The sequence below is a fragment of the Lactuca serriola genome, chromosome 9, assembly GCF_051521515.1.
Source record: "Lactuca serriola cultivar US96UC23 chromosome 9, Lser_US96UC23_V15, whole genome shotgun sequence".
Taxonomy (NCBI): Eukaryota; Viridiplantae; Streptophyta; class Magnoliopsida; order Asterales; family Asteraceae; genus Lactuca; species Lactuca serriola.
Window position 1 is genome coordinate 59,143,060 of NC_136416.1, and position 13,140 is coordinate 59,156,199.

General features: G+C 34.1%; 1 protein-coding gene across 1 annotated transcript; it reads left to right on the forward strand.

Annotated features, from left to right (window-relative positions):
* Positions 1-7,724: 7,724 nt before the first annotated feature.
* LOC145072425 (choline/ethanolaminephosphotransferase 1-like) lies at positions 7,725-12,842 on the forward strand. Its single transcript, XM_079018845.1, has 20 exons — positions 7,725-7,853; positions 8,479-8,518; positions 9,072-9,239; positions 9,356-9,365; positions 9,466-9,516; positions 9,613-9,690; positions 9,845-9,920; positions 10,006-10,028; positions 10,116-10,216; positions 10,301-10,395; positions 10,489-10,557; positions 11,261-11,330; positions 11,421-11,484; positions 11,578-11,618; positions 11,708-11,792; positions 11,905-11,967; positions 12,054-12,112; positions 12,318-12,370; positions 12,455-12,527; positions 12,595-12,842. The coding sequence occupies exons 3-20, from the start codon at positions 9,103-9,105 to the stop codon at positions 12,614-12,616; spliced, it is 1,170 nt and encodes a 389-aa protein (XP_078874971.1). The 5' UTR covers positions 7,725-7,853; positions 8,479-8,518; positions 9,072-9,102; the 3' UTR covers positions 12,617-12,842.
* Positions 12,843-13,140: the final 298 nt, after the last annotated feature.

The following is a 13,140-nucleotide window of genomic DNA, read 5'->3' on the forward strand; positions in this document are numbered from 1 at the left end:
TTGTTTTTAATGTTTTATATTATATTTGACCGGAAAAAAAATTGTGCAACCCCTACCACTAATTCCTGCGTCCGCCCCTGATGAAAGGGCTTTGGTTTGGTGCCATCTGACTGTTTTATTATTTAGACGAAGAAGAGAAGAAACAAAAAAATAAGGAACATATGACGGCACCTCCGACGACTATTAGAGAAGGTCGCCGGAGGTGGAGGGCGGCAGTAACGGGTTATGGTCAGAAGTAAGGTTTTAATCGATACCATGTAAGATAATATATTGTTTTTATTGATAAATAGTGACGTTAAACCTCATATAAATAATGTTACATAAGAGCCGTAATCTAAACCCTAAAGGGTTTGGGCCTAAGCCCTAATCACTAGCAAATATGATTCTTCAACAAATTTTGTGTTGAAGACTTTGATTTTTTTTTTTTTTGTTTTTTATTTTTTATTATTTATTACTTGAGACGACCAAATCTCAAGTGGAAATTGGTTATGAAGACGATAAAGACGATAACAAAGAGATAGCTATGGTCGGGTAAAATACAATATCTACCATTCAACAATGAAATAGAATATGATGAGATGAATTGTTGGAGAAAGATATAACTCATCACATCAACTAACATATTGTTTAACTATGTCATAAGAAATAGTTATTGGCTTTGGGTTTCACAAATATGGTATTGTTCGTTTAGTTGTTAGATGTGGGGAACACAAACAAACTTCTGTGTCCATGTTGACTTTGGGCATAATGAATGAATAAAGAGAGGACTTTCCAAATTTAATATATATATATATATATATATATATATATATATATATATATATATAGAGAGAGAGAGAGAGAGAGAGAGAGAGAGAGAGAGAGAGAGAGAGAGAGAGAGAGAGAGAGAGAGAGAGAGAGAGAGAGTTAGGATTAAATGTGAATTCTAAATATTGTGTGAATGTGTGACCAAACTATGATCATTGGATTAAAAAAAATTAATAACTATGATTTTAGGGTGCATTATATTAATGTAGGATAACAATTACTATATAATTACAATCAATTAATTCTAAGGTTATTAAAGAGTAATTATGACATTTTATTAAATGAGATAAAAGAGAAGTAAATATATTTTAGGAAACTAAGTCAAATATATTAACAAAATCCATATTATTATTTTTAAAACCAAATCACAGAAAATCACGTATTGGAAAATGTGCAATATTTTTTTACACGATAATCACAAAAAACAAAATAGATTTCATTCTTTAAAAATTACTTAGTTTGATAATATATTTCTTTCGATAATAATTAGACGATTTCACTATTAGTTTTAAAAACTATTAACAAAATGTTTTTATACAAAGTTTAGAAAGTATAAAATTAAAGAATTTGACGGTTTGATTTTTTAAAAATCAAGAATTTACTTGAAACTTATTTCATTTTTTAAGAATGCATTGACTAATAAATATTTGTGAACTCCTGTCATAAAACTAGTGAGATATATGAGACAAAAAATCATTCTTTAAGAACGATCCATTAATATTTTATAACATATTTTTTTAAAGTATATATAATATTCTTTTTATATAGATTCACCAAACCTATAGACCAACTCAAAATTCTTGAAGAATAGAAAAATATTATTTTTACAAATAAAAATATGTTATAGTATGTAACATAATCTTGAAGAATATGCAATAAACTAATATATTCTTTATATGAATTCTGAAAGAATGAGCATTTGATTCGACATTATATCTGAGTTTTAGTCACCAACTTTCTTGATACATATATTAAAGAATTCAATTTAAACTACTTACCAAAATTATAGGAGTGAAGTTAAATGAAATGAGTTACAATAATTATAAGATTATAACTGAAAATACATTTATTGATTTATATGTTAATTAGTATCATATCTTTTTTAAATGATTGGTCAAAAATTGGTTATACAATCACACAATATATAGTGTTTATATATGAACCTAACTATATATATATATATGTATATATATATATATATATATATATATATATATATATATATATATATATATATATATATATAGGGTTAGGTTCATTTGAGACCACTTATATTTTGTGAGATCGTGAGACGCATTTTTTTTTTTTTTTTACTTTTTTTAGTTAATTCAAGTTCCGAAAATAATATTTAAAAAAAGAATTTTTGGATTTTTCTATTTATTTTGCATTTTAAAATTATTTTTTAGAATATGTACAGTGTAATATTCTATTAGAATATTTCACGTATTTAAAAAAAAAAACGGATTTTTTTTTATTTTTTTTATTTAATTCAAGTTCCGAAAATAATATTTAAAAAAAGAATTTTAAATTCTCCCACAAGTAAACCCTAGGCTAACAGGCATCATAAATTAGGCAACATTATCATGAAATCATGAAGATCCCTAGCCTAGTACTAGCATGCTGTTCTATCAAAGCTCAAAAACAAATATCATGTATGGTATTTTGGGGTTACTTACTGGCTCCGGCTGATCGTACCTCCGCGTCCTCCTTTACTCATTTTGAAAACCATTTTAAATTCTCTTTTGAAAACCCTCCTCGATTTGAGACTGGATTCACACGAATGTTCCTCCAATTCACTCAAACCAAGGCTCTGATACCAACTTGTAACGACCATAAAATTCCAACCAATTTAAACTTTTCAAAAACAACACGATTTCATAAATTTATTACAAAAAGATTTTCAATACAATTATTTCAGAGTATTCCCAGAATCACATCACAAAACATAATCATGAGGAGCGGTACGATCACGCCTTTGCCTTGCCACGGTCTCCTGAAGAACCTGAAAAACATTAAACCACAACCGTAAGCCCGAAAGCTTAGTGAGATATCCCCAAAATACCAACCACATATACCATACATGCATAACATGCCATATCATAACAGAACATAGAACAACCATGCACTTCGGGTCTGCTGTGTGACTGGTCCGCCCGCACTGGGCCTTCAGTCCACCTGGTCCACCCTCCGAGTCTAGCCACATACATCGAGTCTATAGTGTGATTGGTCCGCCCGCACCGGGCCTTCAATCCACCTAGTCCACTCCTTGAGTCTACAGTATGACTGGTCCGCCCGTACTGGGCCTTCAGTCGGCCTGGTCCACTCTCCGAGCCTCGGCACGTCTGGTCCGCCCTCTCGGGGCCTACAGCCTATCCGGACCGCTTGCTGGGCCTTCGGGATAACCGGTCCGCCCTGGGTATGTTGGCCTACAGCACAAAGCAGGACTCGCCTCAACCCAACCCCAGTCCAACAACCATGTGCACATAAACCTTCAATCATATAACAAATCATATCCAATCAAACTGATCTAACAGATCACATAGCATAGCATCATCCTAACCAGGATACCGACCTAACCGGTCACTAGCATAGCATCATCCTATATACCAAGATACCGACCTTAACCAGGTCTCTAACATATACCATCCTAACTACCGGATGCAAACATAGCACAACAAAACATATCAACGATACCCGAATCACAATCCGATAAAGGGCCGACCTTGGTGCCGTAGACCTTGTCGATATAGTGAGGATAACTCACCTCGCAACTGCCGACTGAAAAGATAAAACCAAGATGCTCCGACCACTGGCACGATCTCCACCACTAGCCGACACCAACACTGAACTCAAAACAAAGCCAACAATTACCAATATGCCCCTGGAAGTCAACTAGTCAACCCTTGGTCAAAGTCAAAGTCAAAGTCAACCTTCTGACTGACTCTACTTGCCGAGTCAACCTGATGACTCGTCGAGTCCCCATGCTCAGAACTTCTCGATCCGCGACTCAACTCGTCGAGTCACCCCGAGACTCGCCGAGTCCAACAACTCTGAGTCCCCTCGCACTCAACTCACCGAGTCCTCCCTTGACTCGCCGATTCACGGCTCGACCAGAAGAAGGTTAGGACCTCGCGACCAGACTCGCCGAGTCCAAGGCTATCTTCAACCAACTTGCCGAGTTGTTCTTCCAACTCGTCGAGTTCCTGCCCACCTTCATGCAACTCGCCGAGTACACCCTTGTGACTCGCCGAGTATGCCTAGATCTGAAACCATACAAAGGCTTTCCAAGCCATGCATATGCTCTAAACCATAGATCTACCCTTCTACAAGCCATCCATCACGTAAAGTGGCAAACTTTACGTGAATCCAAGTAGATCTAAGCATTTTACACTCTAGGGTTTGGGTTTGGGACAAAAGGGCTTCATCAACCATTCAAGAACAGGGACTTTAATGCTCTCTAGACCTCCTCCATTCCAGATCTGAGGTAGCAACCTCAGATCTAACTTCCAACTCACAAAACCACAAGCTATTATTTCCCAATGCTCCAAAGATGATGAATCTAGAAGAATAACAGCCCAAGAAACAAAATAATACCTCAAAAGAAAGCTCCAACAGAAGAGAAATCCGAATCCTTGCAAAGCCCCTTGCTCCAAGCCTCTTAACTCTCCAAGATCTCTTCCAAAATCTCTTCTCCAAGGTTCAAAAGCTCTTAATCCACTCACAAACGCGTCTTAGGGTTTTCTGGACTTCAAGAGAGGGTAAAGAGGCTGAGGAGAGGGTTTAATGTCCTTTAAATAGGGCTCATCCTCCGAAATTAGGGTTTTCTCCACTCAGCACCAACTCGCCGAGTCCAGCCGACGACTCGCCGAGTTGGCCACTTAGCACACGACCAGAGTCGCGACCCTACTCGTCGAGTCCACTCATGGACTCGCCGAGTTGCCCTCTCACACTTACACTTTTAGCCCTTCTACTTTACTTCCGGTATTCCGGGATGTTACATCTAGCTTATTAATCCCTATAATACTTTCATTTTTAACATTATATGCTCAAATCATGATTTAAATGGGTTTTTGGAAGCTTCATGGTACAACTCAACAATGACGGATCTTTATTTCTATATCCTTTTCATGGAAGTAATGTTGTTTTAAAGCAAATAATATGTTTCTAATCTCCTCCATGTAAAGGAATCCACCATTGTTTTATGGTTGTGTTGTTTGATCCACTTAGCTGATTTAAGTTAACTTATGTTTTGTTTAAGCTGCTTCCATGATTTGATCTTGTTATTAAGTCACTAGAACTCATTTAAGTGTTTTGATGTTAAGCCATTATGACAATGTGAAGCTAGCACAAGTGTTGATAATCCATAATTATGCGAGTTTATGTCATTTCTAAACATTTGGATCAACACATTTGTACTTTAGATTTGGTTGAAATCATGATTTGGAATGATGAAAATGAAATTTTTATGTGTTATAGAACTTGAGGAATCATTTGATAATGAAAAAGGATTTTTTAAGGAGTATTTTAGTGATCATTTGTAAACAAGATTTTTATTATTGAGTTCATGCCTCATTTGAGGTTTTTATTATTGTAAGTAAACTTCTAGTCATTATCATCCATTTAAAGAGATTAAATCATCATTTTAGACAAAAGAATTGACAATAAATTAGTCCTATTTATGTTGGGAACAAGTTAGTACCTAAGTAAATAATTAAGACCGTTAGGAATGAGTTGGATGTTCATATAACACATTTGGACAACTGAGGGAAGTTTGGAAGACATTTCTGCATGTTTTAGGGTTGTGCATATTTGACTTGGTGAAGTCAAATCCATGTACAAATTTGACTCAGTCGAGTAATGTATTGTCCTAAATCTTGTTTACCTTATAATTTTTGCATCCGATATCTAAATAAGTCCCCGTTTTCACTTACGTTCATGTTTTAACATTAGGAATGCTTTGAAAAACAAAACTTTAGTTTTGGAATTAATAACTTAATAAGTGAATTAATGGAGCACTTAATGGGATTTTGATATACTAATTGTTACTTATAGGTGATATTTAAGTTCTCAAACCATTTTAAAAGGGGAAAGGGGGTGTTTGAAGCTATAAAAACTTTAAGGTATAGAAGTAAATGTCCATATATATATATATATATATATATATATATATATATATATATATATATATATATATATATACATACTTTGTTGTTTTTAATTTATTTGGCCTATATAACTTTCTTGATGTGCTAAGTGCCTATAATAAATATTTCTTGTGCATTGCAAGAAAGTTGCTTTGAAAAGCCTTTTGTTTATTTGGGAAGTTGGTTGTTTTGGATTTTTTTTTGACATTTTGGACGATCTGAAATGATTAGATTTATTGGTTATCATGAATATGCACAAGTGAGGCTAGTACCCTTGTGTGGTGGTTCATAAGATACCTAGTTGGAGGGTTATTGGTGTAACTTTTAAACTATACCAGCCTAAATTTGAACCACAATGACTCTTGAGATTGACTTGAGAAACGAGAGAGATGCATAATGCATTATTATTATGGTTTGTTGAATTATTCCATTTGTTTGATTGTATTGTTGGATCCAAGGTTCTAAATAATGTTAGACGTGACTTGACGATAATCTAAAGCCTCAAGCTTTTACTAGCCGTGACGAGCCACACCGTTTGTAAAGTGTGACTTAAGGCGACAATTTTGTATATAATTAATAATTATATATATTTTTCTACTAGTATTCATTTTTATACATATATGGCTTAAAGCAACATTTTGTTAAAGTATGATGTCAAGTACAAGACTTGGAGCCATGACGCGCCATGATGAGTTTTTTAGAATATTGGTTGGATCTTTCTTGATCTTATTTGGCTAACCATTATTAGCATCTTTTGAATTAGAGCTTGGTTTTGAATATATGGGTTACAAACAATTTGACTTTAACTTGTGAGTTGATAAACCCTTTGAATTTAGATTACAGGATATTAGACAATCCATGATTTGTGTGGTTGAACTTAAACTTTGTTATAATATTATATTGATACAACCTCACTATCTTTTTAACTAAAACTTTTGTTTGGCACTTGACACCAATATTTTTGCAATTTTACTTTTGAAACTCTTTTGAACTAAAATAAGAGGATTTTATAAATGTTTATAACTACCCTAACGAAGAGTATTTCAAGTGATGATAACTATGAAGAATTATGAAATCTCATCAATCAATCAATCAATCTCTCTCTCTCTCTCATGTTTTTCTTCATGTTTTCCTCAACATCTCCACATAAGAGGTTGTTTATGATGTCGATGGTAAAGAAGGGAGTGTGGGAGGTGAGTTGGCGATGGTGAATAAAGGTGATGCTAGAGGTGGTTTGAAGATGATGATTATGTTCAGAGATATAAGTTTCTAGGTTTCATTTTGAAAGTTGGGATGAATATGACAATTTTTTTAGGTTTTAAATTAGTTTTTAAATTGATGTGTGTGTGAGAGAGACAGTGTGATTAGGTGTAGAGATTTGTCTGAGATATAAGTTTATAGGTTTCATTTTGGAAGTTGGGATGAATATGACAATTTTTTTAGGTTTTAAATTTAAATCGGAGAGAGAGAGAGAGAGAGAGAGAGAGAGAGAGAGAGAGAGAGAGAGAGAGAGAGAGAGAGAGAGAGAGAGAGAGAGAGAGAGAGAGAGAGAGAGAGAGAGAGAGAGAGAGAGAGAGAGAGAGAGAGAGAGAGAGAGAGAGAGAGAGAGATTTTCATTTACAAACCATTAAAAAAAGGTATATTGTTTCAATTTCAACAAAATCTTAACCTTTATTTTCGACCGCCTTCAAACTTAAGGACCATCCATTCAACAAATTTCTCATAAGGACCATCTATGGTACTTTTTGTAAACTATTGGGACATTTTTGAAAAATTGTCTAATTATTGGAAGGGGAATCGAGCTTTTGTACAAACTCTAATCTTTTATCGTAAATCCAGAGATCCATCCCTGAGAGCAAAAATCCTTCTGCGGCTTCTTCCTCATACTCTTCTGTACTCGAGGTAGCTTCTTCATCTCCATCTCTGCCTTTTCTCCTTTATGCTAACCCTAATCCCTCCATCTTCGATGCCGGCCGCCATTGTTAAACGGATTTGGTGATTGAGTACGGTTGTTGGTTTCGGAAATTGGTTGATTGGAGCAACCAAGTTCCGCCATTGTTACTCTAGTTGAGATACTAGATTGGTAGAATCCGAATGTTTTATCGATCAGTTTCTCATCTTCAGTCTAGTTACTGCTTTTCCTATTACTGGTTTTCTCTTTTAGATCAACTTCTGCAGTTCTGCTATTAGTATTTTTGAAAATTACACAAATTTTTTGTTGTTACAATGCGTTGCGATGATTAAATTATGCACGTGATTTCAAATATTTTGCCTTCATTTTGCTTCGAGTTTGTTATCTGTAATTTGCAACATGTAGTTCGTTTCGTGTCGGCATTTGCAATTGGATATTTTAGTTCTAGGTCGGTTGTATTGGAGAAAAAAACTTGAAAGTATAAAATTACAACGAGAAAATGCAAGAGGATTGGGGCCATGATGGAGAATTGATTTAGAAGTGCTAAATAACTGGACGCCTTTAATCCTATGCTCTGGTCCATCTTCTTCACTTTTTTAAATTCCTTACTTGCAGATCAACATCATCCACCACGTTTTTCTCATCATTCAGCCAGGTTGGTGTTTGTTTTGTAAGTAAACTCATTGTATGTAAAACAGATATGCCACCTTTATCCTTGTATGACTGTGCTTTATGCTATCAATGTGTAACATATGAATGATGCTCTAACTCTAAAAACTCAGTTTTCTCTCCTCTAATGGGAGACTTGCTTAAGCTGCACATCAATCATTGATTTTTGGTGCATATGCATATTGATTTCAGGTTATTGTGAAGTTGAGGATGAATTACTTACTTTGACAGTTGCTAATTGTTAATATGGCTTAGCTGATTCATATCAGCTTTTAGATTTGGGTACAAAGTCATTTGCATGTTTCATGTGCCAAATAAGACATTAAGAAGCCTGATGTCAATTATCAAGTTAATTGAGTTCTGATTAAACTTTCTACTGCATATAAGCACCATCATGAACCTAATGGCGTTATTTGATTGTCCGAGTCTTACATGTGCACTTTGTGTAATGCAAAATGCAGTTAATATGACTTAAAAATAAGAGGCAAAGTTGTAATGTGTAGTTTATACATTGTATGTGTGTTTTATATAATTGGCAGGTTGTAAAAGCTAAGTTGCAGAGTATATCCAATGGGATATATAGGTGTTCATGGCATAAATGCACTTCACAAATACAAGTACAGTGGAATTGATCACTCTTATCTTGCAAAATATGTCCTACAACCATTTTGGAGTCGATTTGTTACTTTCTTCCCTCTTTGGATGCCGTAAGTGATGTTCACCTTTTTCTCTTCATACAACATACATACTCATTGGTGATTCTTCTTTATGTATGTAACTAATTTTTTTTTTGTCTTCTTGCTGCATGTCATGGATGCTTTAGACCCAATATGGTAAAATGCCTTTTCAACTATCTTATCTTGCATTGCTATATAATCTAAAGCTTTTTTTTTCCTTGTTTTGTTTTCTTACACAGATTTCTTCTCTTTTCAGATAACACTAACAGGATTCATGTTCTTGCTCATCTCTGCATCACTTGGCTATGTGAGTTTGCTTTCAACTTTTTACATAAACAAACATTTTTAACTATTACTTTTTGCTTTTGTTCTAACTTGTAGTTTATGTTTGGGAATGTTTTAGATATACTCACCTCAATTAGATTCTCCACCACCAAGATGGGTTCACTTTGCTCATGGATTACTCCTCTTCTTATACCAGGTTTTATTCACCTTTATGAAATCATGTCTTTATTCCTCTGATATACCTAAGTATCTATATTTCATTAGTTAAAGTGGAATAGAATTGTCTAGGTGTTCATTTGGGTGTTATTTCTTCATTAACAATGTTCAAAATTCCTGTATGTTGATTCTAGACTTTTGATGCTGTTGATGGAAAGCAAGCTAGAAGGACAAACTCATCTAGTCCACTGGGAGAGCTTTTTGATCATGGTGATTATTACTTTTAAATAATGTTTCATATTGTTTGCTAATAATGTAAACTTATGCCTTTTTTTTTTTTTTGTAATTTCTGCAGGATGTGATGCACTTGCATGTGCAGTATGCCTTCTTTGTTTCTAAAGTCTATATTCAACAGCTGTCATTGTTGTCCAGTTGTAATTTATTAATGTATGAATTATGATTCAGTTGGAAGCATTGGCGTTTGGAAGCACTGCTATGTGTGGAAGATACACATTTTGGTTTTGGGTGATTTCAGCTGTTCCTTTTTATGGAGCAACATGGGAACAGTAAGTAACAAAAGTTATTTTTCTTTTTAATTTTTTTAGAATTTAATAAATATAAGTATGCTGAAGTTAGTTTTCATGTTGCAGTTACTTTACAAACACATTAATCCTTCCAGCAGTAAATGGACCTACAGAGGGTCTCATGCTGATCTATGTGGCACATTTCTTCACTGCTATAGTTGGTATGCAACTCTTAGGCTTCTAGAATCTTCTATTCACTCCTTTTGTAACATTATTTAATTGTTTATTTATTCACATGATCATTTTAATTTCAGGTGCTGAGTGGTGGGCACAAGATGTTGGGAAGTCTATTCCCCTGTTGGGTTGGGTTCCTTTTATAGATGGTCTCTCTCTCTCTCTCTCTCTCTCTCACACACACACACACACATACACAAACATTTTTGCTTAGGCCCCGTTTGATAGTTGCTGATCGAGAAAGTGCTGACTGAGAAAGGTCTGTCTCAGTAAGAAATTCTGACTGAGTAAGAAATCATGCTGTTTGATTGAAAATCTGACTGAATGTGCTGACTAGTGCAAAATGACCATTTTACCCCGATGTTCTACACGTTTCTATGCAATATGAAGATAACAACAACAACAACAACAACAACAACAACAATAATAATAATAATAATAATAATAATAATAGACATTGATAATAATAATAATAATAATAATAATAATAATAATAAACTTCCAGCATAATAGACATTAAATATATTATTTTAGGAATAAAACACAAAAACCCATTTAGCTTGCTGGTAAATGACATCCCTTCTACAATGGAGACCTAAGTTCTAATCTCGTAACCTTCATTAGCTATGAATTTTTATCCAAGCCAAGGGTACTATTGGAAACCCTCACTTTCTTTCTGGGTCAGCCATCTCCCAACTTCTTTCTCGGTCAGACCTTGCTTTCCGAGTCAGACGTCAAGATTTTGTCTATCAAACACCTTTCATCTGACCGAGTCAGCCAAAAATGTCTGACCTGACTCGGTCAGATGCATATCAAACAGGGCCTTAATCTTTTTTATATTATTGAATTCAGGAATCCCTACATATGGAGCAGTTTTGTTTTGTATGATAGTTTTTGCAGTTATACCAACACTCACCTTCAAGTAAGTATATATCTTTTTCTAAATTAATTTTACTCTTCTTTTATATCATTTTTCTTTGACTTTTATTTATTTATTTATTTTTGGTTTTAGTGTGCAGAATGTTTATAAGGTTGTATGCATGAGACATGGAAGCATGCTAAAGGCCTTGGCTATGGTAATAAGTAATGGCAATTTTTTTCTTAATCATATGGCTCATGTCTTGATTGTTAAAAAGACTTATTTGCCCCTGTTTATCTTTCCATGACAGCTTGTCCCATTTGGTGTACTCTTGGCAGTAGTTCTTCTGTGGTATGTGCCTTTTTCTATTTTTCTTACTCCATATGTCCCAAAAATTTTAACACTTATTTTTAGAAAGATTTAACACTTATTATGTATAGGGATTTTATGTCTCCATATGATTTGATTGGGAGTTACCCACATATGGTTGTTATGGGAGTTGGACTAGCATTTGGGTTCCTTGTGGTAAGATTCTATTCTATGTGGAATATAAAACTCAAATTACAAATTATAAACTGAAAATTAAATTTATAGTTTTTTTTGGCTTCTTTTAGAAATTAAATTCATCTATTTGCAGGGAAGGATGATATTGGCTCACTTGTGTGATGAGCCTAAGGGATTAAAAACTAGTATGTCCATGGTAAGTTTTAATTAAAATATTTACTAATCACATCTTTTAATTAGTCAATGATATGATTTACTAATCCATTTTATTTTCCTTTTTAGTCCTTGTTCTATCTCCCGCTTGCCATTGCAAATGCACTCACTGCCTGGTTGAATGAGGGGTATGTGGTCTTCTAACCTATAATAAATATAATCCCACTTTTTTCATCTTCTAATGCTAGAAATAGCAACATATTTCTCACTCATTTGTTTATTATAGGAAAGTCTATTGCTATAATAATAATTAGTAAACAAAAAATAAAATAAAAGTACATTGCTGTTTGTTGCATTTGATTGGCTAAAAATGGTTATTGAAATATGTGGCAGAATTCCTCTAATTGATGAGAAATGGGTTCTGCTAGGTTTCTGTCTATACACAGGTATCTAAAAATCAACATTATTACTTAAAATTTTGATGAAAATTGTAATTGAACATATATTCTTTTTTCATGAATATCTCTCAGGTGCACTGTATCTACACTTTGCTACATCAGTGATTCATGAAATCACAACAGCACTTGGAATCTATTGTTTCAGGTATAAACCATTTTTTTTTTCTTTTCTCTTGATTATTTGGTTGCTAACTATGTGGTAAAAATAACAGGATCACAAGAAAAGAGGCTTGAGAAATGTGATTGCAGAAAATTCATGTGTATCCTTACTGTGTTTTTGGTGCGACTTTTGCTACACACTTGATGTTTTTTTTTGGTAGGAAAAATTCACAGTTTATTCGTTTAGTCTGCTTTATTACTTTTTATGATGTGGTGCTTTTGGGTCGGCTTTAGTGATGGTAAATGGTAATGTCTGTGGGAATGGAATCACACTTTCCCCCAATTGGATTCTTCTCCAAAATGATTGTGCAATTTCAAATAGGCAAATATGAAGGATATGGTATGGAATTTAAGCGCGTGATGATCGAAATGTATTAGATGTATTATTGGCAAGTGTGTAGTCAAATCAGGTGTCTTTTTGTAGAAAAAAGATCCCTTCCTAATAATAGTGGCTGGTGCCTAGGGATAATCGAAACATTTTTGTTGGGATCCACTCATGTAAATTACAGAAGGGTGGATCAATAAGTTGGCCCATTAAATAGTTGCAACGACGACAGAGTGAGGAGAGTACGCAAAGGTGTGTCGGTGTTCTAGATGCT

Coding starts and splice junctions, on each gene's coding strand:
- LOC145072425 (XM_079018845.1), top strand. CDS start 9,103: ATGGGATATATAGGTGTTCATGGCATAAATGCACTTCACAAATACAAG. Junction 11,968..12,053: donor TAAAAACTAGTATGTCCATG/GTAAGTTTTAAT, acceptor TTTCCTTTTTAG/TCCTTGTTCTATCTCCCGCT. Junction 12,528..12,594: donor CTTGGAATCTATTGTTTCAG/GTATAAACCATT, acceptor TAAAAATAACAG/GATCACAAGAAAAGAGGCTT.